The sequence below is a fragment of the Malus sylvestris genome, chromosome 5 (genome assembly GCF_916048215.2).
Source record: "Malus sylvestris chromosome 5, drMalSylv7.2, whole genome shotgun sequence".
Classification (NCBI taxonomy): domain Eukaryota; kingdom Viridiplantae; phylum Streptophyta; class Magnoliopsida; order Rosales; family Rosaceae; genus Malus; species Malus sylvestris.
Genome location: NC_062264.1, coordinates 22,968,820 through 22,987,156, shown reverse-complemented (window position 1 = coordinate 22,987,156; position 18,337 = coordinate 22,968,820). Strand labels below are relative to the sequence as shown.

Below are 18,337 nucleotides of genomic sequence, written 5' to 3'. Positions count from 1 at the left end.
CTCCAATTTTTTACATTATATTAAAATCAAAGAGAACTTTGGGATTAACATTTTCAATTGGGGTGGTAAGATATCATGCAGGGTGCAATTGTTATAAATAGAGTGGTTTAGTTGAGAAGCAAGGTGTTCATGTAGGTTATGTTTAAAGGTGGTAGGTAATACTTTGGTTTGGAGTTTGGGCATTGCACTGGTACGGTGTTTTCACTAAAAATCAAGGCTTTTTAGTTTACACCCCCCGTGCTTTGATGAAAATCTCACTTTGCTCCATGAACTTGTAATTATGAGAATTTGCCCCATATGCTTCCGTTTCGTGTCTTTATTTTACCTTATTTCGTCAATTTGGTCAGAAAAATTATTTTGCTTATTTGATGCGGAATTGATTAAAAGCGTAGGGGTAAACGTCACACGGTTGCAAGTTTAGGGGGCAAAGTGGGATCTTCATTGAAGCGCAGGGACCTTACAAACAAATATGTCTAGAAGCAATCAAATATGTACTTATTCTCTCAGCATTTTTGGTCCAGAGATCCCCATTTTTTGTTACGTAATCACAAAATTGAAGCCATGGACTTGGCATGTCCCACTGGCTGAGAAATGATCTAGCTAAACAAGGATTAAACCTTCAAATTGCTTTCGGAGTAGGTAGCATTCACTAAGGATATGAGCGAAAGATCGAAAGAGAGAAATTGTAATTATATCAGCACCAATAATATATAAAAAACTTATTAACCTCTGCAGAAATGTAATGATCTGGACATTTTTACCCCATAAAATTTAGCAACTAAAAGGCTTGGAGTTGGATGAAATCGTCAAAAGATCAGAGAGGCACTTTCCAATAACAAAGTCGATAACTTGGGTGACCGCCTGTTCAAGGGCTGTCACACGTTGCAAGGACTCTTCTGCAGTTGTTTTTCAGCATTTTTTATGTCAGTCACAGCTTTAACAAATATTGATGCCAATTTCAACATATCTGCTACTTGGCAACAGCGAAGCCCTGAAATCCAATTTTTGTTTCCTTCAAAGTTATGGTAAAGAATGTTCCACGTAACGACGACTGCAAAATAGAAGAGCACTGTCATGATTATCCATATCACCATACCAATTTACCAGCTTATTTACATAATAGATCAGATTTCAAATATGCAAATAGGTGACAGTCCATTAACCTTCGCATGAAAAAGTAGGGATACCAAGATCTAATATGCTACGAAGAAAGCAACGGCGTGGTTTAGTTAAATGATTACCTCCATACCTTTAACAAAGATCAAAATCACAAAAACAATGCTACCCTAATATGCAATGATTTGGATAAGCAAAAAAAATATAAATCTCCTAGCCAAGTTGAAAAGAACCCTAGATTAAATTTTTATAGTGGGCTTTGTTTTAGACAAGACGGGGGACAAGAATAACCACGTGTCATGTGTAAAGGCAATTTGGAAAGATTTAAGGCTGAAAAACCTTCGGGAAAAAGCAGTCAGATGACTCATGTGGGTTGTCTTAAAGTATGTGCCCAGCTTGCGTGATAGCAACAAGAAGTTTTGATGACAGAGAACCACTAGACAGAATGAACTGTAAATAATGACATGAAATACATATGAATGAACAAGTCTTTGATGAGAGAAGTTAAGCTCTTGAAGTTATATTTCCAGCAACATGATCCCAAAAGTTGCAATATAACCCTAAATCTAATGAGAACATGTGTGGTACAATTGATTACATTTAACAAGGGAAGCCAAACACTAAAACTAGGCTTCACAAAGCACAATCATTATGAGTGAGTTCTAATGACGAGTTTAAGTACAATAATGGCATTATGAATTAATTGTAGGAGAACAGTCTCCTTTTATAGTTGAGGAGAGTCTTTAGCTCCCTTTCGCGGTTGATATGGGACTCTAGGAGTTTTATTATGATATTGACACGTTTTGTGTTGTGATTGGTCTCTTAATTCAATGTCCCTCCCTTCTTTAATGTTCCAACGTAACGACGACTACCAAATACAAGAGCACTGTCATGATTATCCATATCACCATACCAATTTACCAAGTTATTTACACAATAGATTAGATTTCAAATGTGCAAATAGGTGACAGTCCATTAACCTTCGCATGAAAAAGTAGGGATACCAAGATCTAATATGCTACAAAGAAAGCAACGGCGTGGTTTAGTTAAAAGATTACCTAGCATCGTTGCAACCATTGATGCTTTATCCTGTGGGGACATTAGAGTCACCAGTAGACAGTTTGCCAACCTGAAGTGTACGCGGAGAATTACGAATCCCATTGTAATAAATTTGTGAGTCTATCAATTATAAAGAAATTAGCGATAATGATAATGCAAATCTCTATCGTAGGTAGCAGCAGTCTCTCATATAGATCATAAATTAATGAAATGATTTGGAAGCTATACCAGTTATATAAAGTGTTCAAATAACTTTCGAATCCAAGCATTTTTCAGCATGCTTTTTACCTTGAGGTTAAGTTCCCTCTGAAGACTGGTGTTGAAAAGGCTCGTCGCAAGCCAATTGCATGTAGATCAAAAACCTGTAGAGACATACAACGGAGAGAAAAGTTTGCTACAAAATATGTAAGCAGTTATGATGGAAATGGCTACATCAATATACTTCGCTAGTAGAAAAAACTACTTGCGTGACAAATGTTTGTGCGACAATGAAAAAATCGTTGCGTAAGATAGTTTTGTGCGATGGAAGAGGATATTAGTCGCACAAGAAAGGTCAGCTTTGCGCGACGCATAACTTTGTTGCGCAAACAAACTTTGCTCGATGAAAACAATACACTTGTCGCGCAAAGTCAGTAAGAAAAACCGCGGGTAATTTTTTGGTGTGAAAAACATGCTCGACGAAGGGTGAATCTTTACATGACGAAGGATTCGTCATGCAAGTCATTGTCAGTTTTCCTCGACAATTCAGTGCATGTGAATAAGAGGAATCAATACTGTATTTAGTGTAGATGTTTGCGCGACAAAGCATTCGTTGCGCAAAGTCCCTAACCTTCCTATAAATATGCACTTTTGCTATCCTTATTCTTCACAATTATGTTCGTGATGTGATGGAGGATAAAAACTGGGATGTGAGCATGCCCGCCAACCCATATGATTTGAGACAACATGTGGAGTTCGCGCATGCGATTGCTGTAGCCATGGGGAATAATTGTCTTACTGCTGAGTGGCTTTCTTGGAAATATGTGCCCGACAATGTCAAGAAGGTGGTGATAAATGAATTATTAGTAAGTATGCTGTTGATGGATCAATAATTAATTTTGTGAATTTTTTTTGTTATATGTTGGAATTAATTATTTTCATATATGTGTAACAGTGTAAGTATACTCTTGATGATGATACGAACGAAGAGTTGATGAAGTTGATGAAGGCAGCGTTGGAGGGAGGTTATAATTGGTGGCGTTATGACATCGGGCAGAATGGAGCACCATCGAAATAGTAGTTTTAGATTTCTGTTTTTGAGGACACTATTTAAATTTAGGGTATTTTTTTATAAGTTATGTATTTGGACTTAATTTGGCTTTAATTCTTGTTTGAGTTTTTAAATAACTGAATGGATTAATTCAATTTATTTAAGGTTTTAATTATTTGTAGAATAAATATTATAACTGAATATTTGTTTGTAATTACTTAAGGTTTTAATTAGTTTGCGTGACAAACAACTGTAATCGTCACACAAGACAGCGACTAAGGGTTTCGTCACGCAAGACCACTTAGTGCGACGACTACTACTATTCATCACGAAAAGGGTTCTTAACACGGTCAGACTGTCAATCACACATTAAATGCTTGCATTTATAGCGGGCAGTTGTAACAACCTTGTACAACCAAGGATTCGTTGCGCAAAGTGTGTCGAGTTTTATATAAACACAGTTTCAGAACCTTATTTTGCAAATGTTTTATATCAAATGATGGCCGATTCGGCTTTAGAGTCAACAAAAGGTTGGGAGGGAGAAGGCTCTCGTGAAGGGAAAGGTAAAAAAAAAATTATTGTTGAGTTAATTGTTTTACATTTGAAATGGTTGAAATTATTGTTTTAATAGGCTATTACATTTAAAAATTTTGTGGTAGGAAAAAAAATGAAGAAAGCTGTGGTGACATTATAGAGGTACCGACGTAAGCGTTTGCCCTCGTTTGCTGACAAAAATCGGCTGAAGCTTACGCCGAACTTATTTGCGATATAGGGGGATTGGTGCGGGAGAAGTGTTGTATTGAGTTCAACTCTTGGAAAATGGTGCCTGTGGACGTGAAGAACTTAATGGTGCAGCAGTTATCGATAAGTTTATATTAAAGAATGTGTAATTGTTTTATTTAAAAATAATATTTTTGCGACATTTAATTTTATTTTATTGCCATTACAGGTTGTTTGGGATGTTGATGAAACCGATGAGAAGCAGCGGAAGTATGTGGACGAGCTTTTCAAGAAGAAGTCCTGGGAGTGGAAGTTCGATGTATAACGGGTTGCAGAGGGCGCACAAGTTGACATTAGTTATAATATATATTTTAGTTAATAAATTAGTTTTAATAAATATTTTGGTAATATATAATTTGGTTTGATAATTTGAAATGGGTAAAAACAAATTTACATTAAGAAAGAAAACGGAAAAAAAAAACTTGCGTGACGAATATAGTGTTCGTCACGCAAATAGATTACATTATTAAATTATAAAGAAAACGAAAAATAGAATTTTGGAAAAAAAAAGATACTTGCGTGACGAACATAATGTTTCGTCGCTAGAAGGAAACTTGCGCGACGAATTATGCGTTCGTTGTGCAAAGTGGTTCTTCCAAAAGTAATCTTGATAACGTGACGTTAGTTGCAAAGGGAGAAAACTGCAGTTTTATGCAGATTTATCCCCTGCAATTTTTCCTTCGTTTTTCTTCAATTTGGGATCCTTCAGTCCCATTTTCTCTCAATTTCTTCTTCTAAAACTTCGTCCATCTAAATCTCTAGGTTGATCGACGTATTTCGTTGTGTTTGGTAAGGGTTTTATTTTTTCTTATTTTCATTTAAAATGATCAATATCACTTCATACTAAAACTGTAAAATTCATTGTGTATAGGGATATTGTGTGTGACTAGCGCTCGGTGGATAACAATTTGGAAGGTATTTTCTTCGTCTTATTAAAAAAAAAACGAATTAGTTAAAGTATATTGAAATTATGTTGTGAAATTTGTTTATATTAAGTTGTTAAATTATATTATTTTTTATGTTATAATTATGTATAATGTTGAATTGTATATGTACAAATTTGTACGTGACGTACAAATATGTGTTGTGATGTACGAAGTTAATTGTAATTAACTTCGTACTTGTTTTTTTAGTAAAACTTAGTTTCCCGTTTGAGGAGTAGTTGGATGTCGCGCATGGATGCGAAAGCATGACTGCGGTCCAATTGATTCTTGAATTGTCCCATTATTTGGACAGTTTGGGAATGCAAAGTTATGCTGCGTAGTTTATGGTTAGGTTTCGATCATGGGAATTTTGGTGTCATCTCCGTACGTTCTTCAGGTGGCACATAGGTATTTCATATCTATGTCATGCACTTGAAGAATTGTACGGAGATGTTGCCGAAATTTCTCCACGTCGAAATCTAATCCGAAGTAGTTGTAAATTACATGACATAATTTTGCATTCCTGAATAGGATAGGGCCCTTACCGGAGGCATTAGGTGAGAAAATCCTGTAGAAGTTGTTGTGATTGTTGCACTGTTATTGTGGTTGCAGGAATGATGGACAGAACGTGGATGCATAACCCGAACAGATGCGCCAACAAATACTTGAACGTAATTGAGGATTTTATTCTTTGCACGTACACACAACACGGGTGCAACTAGAATCTGGTATCCTTGTAGGAGGTGTAACAACACGTTAAGGGAAACTTTTAAAAATGTTCGATTTCATTTAGTAAGGAGTGGAATGGTGAAGACCTATAATATTTGGAACCATCACGGGGAACAATTACACAATGCTTCGTCTTCAAATGTGACAACAATGAGCAATGTTAAACCTACTATGGATCTTAATGAACAAGTCATGGAAATCTTAAATGACGTTTTTCCATTTGCGTTGACAAATACCAATCATGAAGTGGAAGATGACGTGCCTACACCAATGGATAGGGGAGAATTCGAAGATATGACAAATTATTAAAAAAATGCCAACGAAGAGTTATACTTGGGGTGTGAGGGATTTTCCGTTCTCACAGCTATTGTGGAACTAATGCACGGGAAAATAAAGTATCGTATGTCGAACAAGTGTTTTGATTATTTTTTGGGGGTTTTTCAAGAGAATGCTACTAAAAGACAATTGTTTGCTGAAAGACCATAGAAATGCTCAAAAGGTGTTGAATGGTCTCGGATTGGGTTATGAAAAAATTCATGCTTGCAAAAACAATTGTGTATTATTCTATAAGGAGAATGAAGCATTAGATAAATGCCTTATATGCAATGAGTCGAGGTTCAAAATGACATCTCAGAATAGATCGACGAAGATCCCACAAAAAGTCATGCGTTATTTACTTTTGAAGCCTAGGTTGCAGCGGTTGTGTATGTCAACGCATATTGCCACCAACATGAGATGGCATAAGGAAAAGCGGGTAGATGACGATGTCCTGAGGCATTCTGCAGATGGAGAAGCATGGAAAGAGTTCAATCGAACATTCCCTGATTTTGGTGTTAATCCTCGGAATGTTAGATTGGGACTTGCCACTGACGGATTCAATCCGTTCAGGGTTCTAAACCAACACCACAGTACTTGGCCGATTTTTGTATTTTCGTATAATTTGCCGCCATGGAAATATATGAAAAAAGAATACATGATGATGACTCTATTGATAACTGAGGATCTTGGTAGGTCAGTCTTGATGTATACTTACGGTTGTTGGTGGATGAGCTAAAAGATTTATGGACACACGATGTGTGCATATACGATAAGTGTACTGGCAAAGTGTTCACTTTGTGGGCAGCAGTGATGTGGACTGTGAACGATTTCCTTGCATATGCAATGGTTTTCGAGTGAGGCACTAGGGGTTATATGGCATGCCCTGTATGCAAGGAAGACGTAACATCTAGTTGGTACACTAGAAAAGTTTGCAACTTTGGTCATCGAAGATGGCACATCGAAGATGGCTACCATAGGACCACGAGTGGCGAGAGAAGGATAAAAAGTTTGACGAGGAAAAAGAGCATCGCCTTAGACTTAGAGAATGGTCTGGTGATCAGATTTTGGAACAGCTTAATTGGTTGGATTTTGCTCCGTTCGAAACCAATGTCAGTAGGATCAGACCTTCTACACATATGAACTGGACGCACAAGTCTATGTTTTTTGAGCTCCCCTATTGATCGAAACTAAAATGGAGACACAACCTTGATGTTATGCATGTTAAGAAAAATGTATTTGACACATTGGTCGGCATAATTCTAGATATTGAGGGCAGGATGAAGGACACCATCAAAGCTCTTCTTGATTTGGAACGAATGGGAATACGACGGGGTTTATGGATGAATAGGGACATTGATAAAGCCAGAAGGGGTCTCACATTTTTTTTTCGTGAAACCGAATGACAAAGAATAAATTTTAAAGTTTTTATCGTCTGTAAAGTTTCTCGATGGGTATGCTTCAAATATCGCGCGTTGCGTGAATGTTGACGGGGGTAAATTAGCCATGTGGTTCTGGAACGCCTATTTCCTGTTGGTATTCGACATCTCTTGCCAGCCGATGCAGTGAAACCAATCATATTGTTGTCTAGTTTGTTTTTTTACAATTGATGTCAAGAACTTTGTGAAAGACGGACGTTAATCAATTGTGCCATGACATTGTGCAAGTTCTATGCAAGTTTGAGATGATATTTCCTCCAGCTTTCTTCACAAGTATAATCCACATGATGGTTCACTTACTGGATGAGGCATTGCTTGCTGGACTAGACAACTTTCGATAGATGTATCCAATAGAAAGATATATATTCATCGTCATATTTATTAATCAATATCTTACGATTAGTAAAATTTGTATCGTATTGTTTTATTTTGGCAGACTTCTCGGAGACTTGAAGGAAAGTGTATGAAACAAAGCGAAGCCCGAAGGATCAATTATACAAGCTTGGGTGGCATATGAGGCGCTTACATTTCGTGGAATGTATTTTAGGATGTTGGGACACCTTTCAATCATCCTCCTCGCAATAATGATGGGGGTGTGAGAAAGGAGAAACTTTTAGTTTTTGTCCAAATCGCTCGACAATTGTGACGAGACATGGGGGTATCACATTGGTTCGTACTCAACAATTGTGATGAGACACTGTCATACATAAACAAGCATGAAGATATGATGAAGCAGACACATCCTTCACATTTGTATGCCATGAAACACCGTGAATGGTTTCCGCAGTGGTTTCTTGAATATGTAAGTTTCAAGTGTTTTGTATTGGGCATATATATAGTACCAATTATTTTTCTCAAACTAACAAATTTAAATGTTTATGTAATATTAGGTGAATCAATTGAAAGCATCGAATTCCCCAGTGTACAGTGAAGAATTATATGACCAATTCATGTTGAATTGTACTCGGGGTTGCCATGTCAACGACGTCAAGTTCTTAGCGGGTGCACGAGATGAAAAGTTGTGTACACAAAATAGCAGTGTTCATGTCCCAAGTGGAGGCGAAAGTACATACATTGAATTCTATGGCAAACTAACAAGTGTCAATAATTGTGTTACGAAGACCGGTGCCAAGTGATCCTACTTAAGTGTCGATGGTTTGATACAAACCCAAATAGGTAGGGAAGTGTGAAAAGAGATCATGGATTACTATCAGTGAACACTACCAAAACTTGGTACGATGACGACCTTCACATCTTAGCAAATATGGCAAAACAAATTGTGTATCTAGATGACCCTAAAGCCGGGAGGGGTTGGAAAGTTGTTCAAAAGATGGATCTTAGGAACTTGTATGCTATACCAGAACAAAACCCTACCGACGACGACATTGACAATGTTGCTGACCAACGTCTAGAATCTTTGATGGAAATTGGTGTGGAAACACTTCGAGATACTAATCTTATCCAAGAACCATTTCAGATAGGAAGAGTATCTTCAATCGAAATACCAATTCAATCGATCACAATTGACCTTGGTAATCTTCCACGATACGATGGTCCAGTGCGTACAAACGACAATGGTGACGTACCTATTGATGATGAGGAATGGGACACTAAAAATGATGATAGCGACGAAAGTGAAATTTATTATAGTTCAGACGAAGATTAATGCAATTTATTTGTAACTTTTTTTGTAAAACACATTAAATGGTTAATGCATTATATACAGTGATGAAAGAAAAATGGTATGAATGATTCCCATGTTATATGTGAATTACTTTGTAAATAAATTGTTTTATTCGTATTTTATAATAAATTGTAATCAAAATAAAAAAATAAAAAAGCCATTTTAAAACATAATTGCGCGACACACAACAATTTTTGGTTACGCAAGTGTTTTAATTTTATGCGGGAAGATTGAATTTTCAGACCCTTACGTGATGAGTACGTTTATTTCATCACTCAAAGTACGTGGAGTACATGGATACACAACACGCACACAAAATTAGCATACATGAAATTCATATATATATATAAATATTAGATGGTAGAACAAATATGAGATGAAATTCATATATATATATATATATATATCAAATCCACATATAATATCACCAAGAAGATTGTGATTTTATCTTTGCAAGTGAACAAATCTATTGTGATTTTAAATGGTTCAGACTTGATACTTCTTTAACAAAGTAAAAGTGTAGTAGCTGCTGCTGCCTTAGAGCAATCGATTATACTATTGGTTGGGGACTAATATAGATACCTGCATATATGCATTTTATTTTCTGACATATGGAACTATGTAAGTTCCATAAATTTGTATATTTCTTCATAAGATTCCCCATCATTGAAGATTGTCTTCAAATGTTCAAGATGTGCAACTTTGCTTGTTTTTCAACTCGACATTGCAGTTTTATGATTGTAACAATTTTATGATTGTATATGACATGCATACATTCTATTGTATTGAAGAGTATCAGTTCAGCATTTTCTATAGTACTCAAATTAGTATTAAACTGCACACTCTTCATGATAAGCTGTTGAGCTATGATTTTGCCTCCAACTACTCCTTTGTGCTAGTTTATTCTTATAAGTTATAATTGCTAGGTCTATATCCTATCTAACATTGATTAGTTTGTGTATAGTAGATCAATTTAAAGTTTTATTTTTGCCAAACTTGAATTGGGTTTAGAATTAGGGTTTTTAAATTTCGTTTTAAACTCAAGTAGAAATTATTATGCATGTGTACGGTAATTTAAATCTTTGTAATCTAACAAATTTATTTCCAATTTTGTAGATGTCATAGCTCCTTAGAACCCGGAAGGTGATGACTTCTACACCTCATTCGACGACTACAACTACTACTATCGCCGCTACTTTTGCAGAGATGGACCATAGGCTGGTGAATCCAGTTGACCCAGTTGGTCCTCCAGTCCCACAGGTGCCGACATCTTAGACTTCTTCGATGGTGCTACCTGTTAGCGCTTGACGTGCTCATTGGTGCCCCTGCACTCCAGACCAGATGTCGCCATCGGGATCCACAACCGATGCCTCGGGTACACAGCCAGGTATACTATCCTAATTTACTCCCTCATTCCCATGTTAACTTAGTTTTGTGATTTTAGGTTCAGTTTATTAAGTTATGTCATTTAAGGATTAAAAAGTTATCATATATATATATTGTTTATTGTTGTCATAGTTCTGAACCTATTATTAAACTGTTGTGATCATTGTGTTGGATACGTATATTGTTTATGTTGTTTTCAGGGTTTTGGGAAATGTTTTAATTATAGGGAGGATATGCCGAAATTTTAGTATGATTTGTTATTAGTTTTGGGTTAACGTTAATTTTTCATTTCTTTGCAGCCAAGAAAAACACCTGGGGACCTTGTCGGTAATTGAAGACGGCGAAGGTCTCCGGGTGACCAACGGTCGTATCACAACCGGATATGATGAGCGACATCAGGCATCACCAACAGTGGAGTAGCATAACGCATTGGCCCATGACATTGGGCATGTTGTGCGAACCTTTTGCCCTATGCGGTGGAAGTCTTGGAAGGCGATGCTGGAGAAGTTGAAGAACACGGTGCACAATCATTTGTAGGTAAGTAATTTTACCTTTTTAATGCTTTTCATGTAAAATTTATATATTTATATTTATTAATGTCTTTTATTGCTAATACTTTCATAATATTTTTTACATTGTTGACAAACTACAATTTGGATGACATCAATGAGGACATGTTGGCGTACCTTAATCGGCTCTACTCCAAATGCTACAAGCAGTGGAAGAGTGACCTGCACCATCATTTCGAGATGTTTGGTGATCCACCGGTTGCTCTCGAGGAAGGTTGCTCGAATGAGCTTGAAGACTGACAAGATAGTTGGGTTTGGCTTTGCAGTCATTTTCAGGAGTTGGGCTATGTGGTGCGTTTTTAATTAGGACTTCTTTCATGTTACTTTTTAAAATTTTTACCAATGTTTATTATGATTTTTTTATGTTCTTTAAATATTACAACTAATACGTTTATTTTGTGTATAACAGAAGAAGGCGAAGGTGAGCAAGGGAAATCGGGAGAAGAAGACTCTTCTCTACCATTCAGGTTCAAGGCCTTTCTCATATAGGATGGAGGCGTGGTGGAAGGTATATATTATAGCTTTTATTTCCAATTTTAAAATTTCGCTAATAATTTTTGTTGTTGTTTTTGTACTAACATTTTCCTTATCTTTTTCTATTTCAGGAAGGTTCAAAATTCCTGGAGATTGATGTCTTTGCTGACATTTATGTTCGACATAAGATGAGTTGACCGAGTCCCTTCATGTAAGTAATTTCTTATGCATTAAAGATTTATACTAATTATTTCAAATTGTTTTCTATTAATAATATATGTTTTTTTCACAAGCGACTATGGTGGAGAAGGGTTAGTCGTTGCTTCAGGAGTCCGCCTCCCAGCTTCCCCTGGACACGCCGATCGAGTCTATGGATACCTCTGAAGATGCGGGGTTTCATATCCTTTTAGAGAAGTTTGACCACACTTTCGGTCGGAGGCTAGGGACATATTGTCGAGGGATGGGAAATGCCAGGTGGCGGGAGAGTAGAGCATTTTCATCCTCGCAATAGAAGGGCCAGGTTACGGCTTTGATGCATGAAGTCGCTGGCCTGAGGAGTGAGCTCGCATCGTACAAGTCTCAAATGTCATTGCTTGTACAAGCCCTCAGTTCCTCCGGGATCCGTCTCCCCAATTTTTCTGCACCACCACCATCAGAGCCCCTCCACACTGTGCATACACAGCAATCAGGCCCGTTGACCTCCGACCCCGTCCCCAACCCCACCCTCTTATAGCAGCAAGATTACCAAGCACCTCCAAACAACTTGCCTATAGATTATTCCTTATTTTTTTTCCTGGTTTTTGTTCCCTCTTTCTTTTTAAACTTTGTATTTGTATGTACATTTTTATTTATATTATAAATAATTTTTTTATTCATTAATTTGTTTTTTTTTTTGTGTCAATTGTATGAAATTGTTGCAGTCATATTTAGAATAGGAATGTGATTGTGTAAATCTTAGGGAATCTGGGAATGTATCTTATATTCCCATTAGGATTAGATTACCTATTAAATGTCGTAATCCTAAAGGGAAAGGTTTTACCCTTCCTACTACTATAAATAAAGGCACAGTGGGGTGAATCAAACAGACCTCACAATTAAATCAATATCTCTTCTCTCTCAATATTGCTGAACCCCTCTCTCTCTCTAAACCCTAGATCGTTCAATCAAATAGGCCTACAACACATTATCAGATAGACCTCACAATTAAATCAATCTCTCTTCTCTCTAAACCCTAAACCCTAAACCCTATTTTCTCTCAATATTGTCAAACCCATCTCTCTCTCTAAATCCTAGATCGTTCAATCAAATAGGCCTACAACAGAAATATATTTTTATAATAATATTCCATTTATTCTATTTATTATTATTATTTTTATTAAAAATTGCACTTGCACGACGCAAACATGTCGTTGCGCAAAACCACGCTCGTCTTACACGTTTTGTCGGGAAACATTTTTGAGACGAATTTTAGACGTCTCCAGAAATTCTCGTCACAAAGCACACTTGTACCCTTTTATATCATGCGACAAAAGCCTTTGTCCGTATACCTTTCGCGCTACGAATGTGCACTTCTTCGTCGCGCGAGGTCTTTTTTCACGACCTTTGCGCAACAAACTCTGCGCGACGATTGTGCGTCACCATAGGTTTTGTGCGACTTAAAAATGCTTTGCGCGACAAAGACTCCCTTGTCGTGCAAAGTGTTTAATTTAGTAGTGCTTGTTTTTAAGTTTGAGGAAAAAAACCAGAGGAAGAATAAAAAATTAAAAAATTAAAAGCAAAAAAAGAGATTTGGTCATTGGAGATTCTGAAAAGAGGTGTTAGTTTCAGTTGGAGTTCTGTAAAGATTAGCGTTAGTTCCAACTGGACTTTTGAAAATATGCATTAGTTCCGAGGATTATGATTTGGTAACTACAAAAAAAGTAGTTATTACCGACGAAGATTTTTCGAGGGCAAAAAAAAACCGTCGTAAAAAGCACATTTTGCGACCATAAAATATGAGTCGTCGGTAACATGGCATGAAACAAATTTGTATTACCAACGCACATGATATCCTCGGAACTAGTCTCAAGTTTTGTCGGAATTGCACTTTTGTTTGGCGGGAAGAATTGGCACCAGTTGTATTAACGACAAGTAAAGTTCTTAACGGAAATAGAATGGTTATTTCCGAAGGTTTACTCATGTTGACGAAATTGATTTAGTATTTTCGAGGGAAAAAAAGACCTCTTGGTAATGTTTTTATAATTTTGAGGAAAAAAAAGGTCCTCTCGGTAATGTTTTTATATTTTCGAGGATAATTAGTTGTTGTCGAAAGTAATCATATTTTTTCGACAAGATTTTTTCTTTGTCAGAATAAATTTTAAGGCATATGGTTTTGTTGGAATCAATTATTTACTAAAGGTCACATGTGTCATTTGAATATTCTTGAAATAAGTTTGATGCTTAATTTAAATTCTACAATAAATAGATCATATAACTTAGAATACATATGGAGAAAATTGGACCATTAAATTAAAAATAAAACCATTGAGCTAAAAAGTGTATAACTTAATATAGTATTCTATGATAAATAAATAATTTGCATGCCTTTGTTAAATCATAACATTTGTCATTGACATTGAATAAAGTATAACCACATCACTTCCGCAACTAAATTTTTAGATAAAAAAAAAACACAATCACAATGAGAGCTTATCCCACAATTTCATCATCTTCGTCATCATTTTGGTTGGCTTGAGTACCCCCATGCGCCTCTTCTTCTTGGTATGGCTCATCATCATCATCCACATTAGGCATCTCATAAACATTTCTAGGCTTCGTTTCCACCACGTAACTCCAAGCCTTAGTTTTAATCTCTCTCACATAAAAAGCTTGGGTTGCTTGGTTTGCCAGCACAAATGGCTCTTTAGTATTCAACTTGCGAGTTGTATTAATACTAATTATTCTGTAACGATCTATCTTATAACCTGTTCCTTTTCACACAATGTCATACCACTCACAATTGAACAATACAACTCTATTGCCTTCTGTGTAACGAAGCTCAACCACGTCTTTTAATACTCCATACCAAGGCACACTATCAATCTGATTCTCCCCCTTAACTATAACTCCACAATTTTGTGTTTTTTTTATTCTCATCACGTTGCAATGTATGAAATCGAAACCCACTCATATAGTAACCAGGGTAATATTTTACTCGCCTTTCCGGACCGAGAGCCAATGAAAGCATTTGCTTATCAACTTTGTTACCATAGTATAGTTGTTTGATCTGCATATATAGAAAGAAAAATATTGTAGAAACAATATATCTAATAATCAACAGTTTTCACATAATATAGTATACATTCCCTCTTATGAAACCAATTTGAAAATTGAAGCCTATGTGACTCCTCCACATTTCTAACACCAGAATGCATTAGAATATTCTTATGTTCTCTGCACATATAACAAGGAGTTAGTTAAATTAATATATTAAAATATTGTAATACTAAAAATAAGTAGTAAAAGATCGAATGTTGAAAGTTCGTATGGTAATGAGAGATTTCTTACTGAACAAAAGGTAAACATTCATCACAATTTTGTAGGACATAAAACTTGGCAGCCTCAAGGAGTTTGATATGCATAGGATTCAAGTACACCTTTCCCAAAAGATTTACCTGGTGTTGAAAAAATAGGTAATCGAGATGTATTAGATAACGATTGACCTCCATCATCATTTCTATCCCTTTGATTAAACTTAGTTTCAACTCAATGCAAATAAAGAGAGCAAAATGTTATGCATTCATCTCCCAAGTAGCCTTCCGCAATAGATCCTTCTGGACGAGCCTTATTACGAACATAACCTTTTAGTTTATGCAAATACCTAACCAAATAGTAAAAATTGAAATTACAGAATATAACTTAATATCAAATAAAATGTTATGTAATAATAATATTTGAAAATTGACAATACCTTTCTACAGGATACATCCACTTATATTGCACTGGACCTACCGTTTTTGCCTCCCATGCTAAATGGCAAGTTAGATGAATCATGATGTCAAAGAAGGCAGGAGGGAATATTTGTTCCATCTTGCATAATGTAATAGCAATTTGATTTTCAAGAACATTCAAATCTTCTTCTCTCAACACTTTAGCACACAATTCCTTGAAAAAATAAGAAAGCTGAATAAGGGGCTCACAAACGTCTTTAGGCAATAACTCTCGAGCTATAAAGGGAAGTAATCTTTCCAAGAAAATGTGACAATCATGGGTCTTCATACCAGAAATACTACGTTCTCCAGTAGCCACACATCGAGATAAATTTCCAGAATATCCATCTGGAACTTGTAATTCAGATAACCATTTACATAAAACTTTATTATCATCGTCTGACAATGTATAGTCACCTGGGAGAAAATCAAGCTTACCATCTTCTCTTACTTTTGGATGATATCTTTCCCTTATACCCATTTCACGAAGATCAAGGTGAGCATTTAAAGAATCCTTTGTCTTACCATCAATGCTCATCATTGTGCCAATCACACTTTCAAATACATTTTTCTCGATGTGCATAACATCTAAGTTATGACGCACCAAAAGTGTTTTCCAATAAGGTAATTGAAAAAATATAGAATGTTTTTTCCAATTATGCCTCCTTCCAAACCCAGGTATTGTCTGCTTGTTCTGCTTGCCATGAGTTATTTTTCTTAATTCATCCAGTTCTTGTATAACATCATCACCAGATGGTCTACTGGGTGCAACCGTTTTCTCTCTTGTATTGTCGAACTTACATTTTTGCTTGCGCCATGAGTGGTTAGACGGTAAAAATCGTCTATGACCCATATAACACATTTTTGACCCATCAGATAACCTGCGATGTGAAGTCTTAGAGGCACAATATGGGCATGCCAATTTTCCTTGAGTGCTCCAACCTGACATGTAAGCATATGCCGGATAATCATTGATAGTCCACATAAGTGCAGCTTTCATTTGAAAATTTTGCCTTGTAGATATATTATACGTTTCCACACCATTTTCCCATAGTGTTTGCAACTCATCAATCAATGGCCTCAAATTTACATCTATGTCATTACCTGGACTTGTTAGTCCAGGTATAAGTAAGGACATGAAAGTATAAGGCTCCTTCATACACATCCACGGAGGAAGATTGTATGGGAATAGGACAACTGGCCAAGTACTATGGCGAAGAATCATCTTCCCAAAAGGGTTAAATCCATCTGTTGCCAAACCAAGTCGTACATTTCGAGGTTCAATACCAAATGACTCATGAATTTGATCGAAAGATTTCCACTGCTCAGAATCTGCTGGATGTCTCAATACACCATCTTTCACACGATCTTTAGAATGCCATCTCATATCTGCAGCTGTCTTTGATGACATATACAATCTCTGAAGCCTTGACGTGAGTGGAAAATATCTCAGAATCTTCCAGGGAACCTTTTTACCTTTCTTTTTGTTACCCTTTTCTTGTGTTCTCCACCTCGAAAGCTTACATGTAGGACATTGCGTTGCATTTGCATGCTCCATATAATAAATAATGCAATCATTCTTGCATGCATCGATCTTTTCATAATGAAGACCTAATTCTGCAACAATTTTCTTTGCACCATCGTTGCTTGTAGGTAACTTTTCACAGAAAGGAAAGGCATCATTCAACAATTTTAGCAATGCACCAAAAGCTTTGTTGCTCATAGTACCAGTACTCTTGATATGCAACAAGTTGACAACAAAGGACAAGTTGGAATACTGATCACTCATATATTTCATGCATTTATACCATCCATTTCTAAAGTCTTTGTGATGTTTTTGTGTTAAAATGGTGGCATTTTACCTTACCTTGTGTTAGTGTGCAATTAAATTTGCTTTAAGATTAATTTCAAGCAAAGTGAAGAAAAATAAAAAGAAAGAGACATGACACTTTGTGTTTTGTATAATTGAACCTAATCCAGTCCGTTATTATGTGTAGATGGGTCCAGAATATTTCAATTATCTTTATCCAAAGTTACAGACCACTACAATACCACTACATCTTAAGGCTTAAGTGGGGGAGAGCACGGAGTGAAAAAACAAAAGAAAAAAAATAGACAGTGGGAGAGACACGGCAGACAGAGAAGAGTGGGAAGGAAGTGGAGTGCGCTGGCTGAAAAGAAAATAAAAGAAAAGAAATAAGTGGGGAGTGGGGAGACTGACAAGAGGATAGGACACGCACTGAAGGAAACGAAAAAAAGAAGAATAAAAACAGAAAATAGAGAGAGAGCAAAAACAGCGCAGAGAGACACGGACAGAAGGCAGTGCGCAGGAAGAGGCGCAGCAGAAGCACAGAAGTGGAGGGCAGTGAAGCAGGCGCAGGGAAGTGTGCGGAGAAAGAAAAAACACAGAAGCAGAGGACAGAGAAGCAGAGACTGGCGGGAGCAGAAGCACAGAAGCAGAGAGCAAGGAAGGAAAGAAGAAGAGGCTTCACTCTATTTTTCTTGGTTTTATCTTCTTAAACCCATATTTTACTTTTGGTTTAATTTGAGAATTATGTGTAACTAAATTTTAAGTAGTTAGGGGCTGTTTTGAAGCCCCGAATATGATTGCAAGTTTGTTATGACATTTCGTTGAATTGCTTTTAT

The 18,337-nt window shown here is 36.4% G+C and overlaps 1 protein-coding gene across 1 annotated transcript; it reads right to left on the bottom strand.

Annotated features, from left to right (window-relative positions):
* Positions 1-14,411: 14,411 nt before the first annotated feature.
* On the bottom strand, positions 14,412-17,480 carry LOC126622670 (uncharacterized). Its single transcript, XM_050291419.1, has 6 exons — positions 15,673-17,480; positions 15,558-15,582; positions 15,270-15,376; positions 15,041-15,155; positions 14,901-14,988; positions 14,412-14,686 (listed from the first exon to the last, which is right to left on the bottom strand). Exons 1-6 carry the CDS (start codon positions 17,478-17,480, stop codon positions 14,412-14,414), a joined length of 2,418 nt encoding a protein of 805 aa, XP_050147376.1.
* Positions 17,481-18,337: the final 857 nt, after the last annotated feature.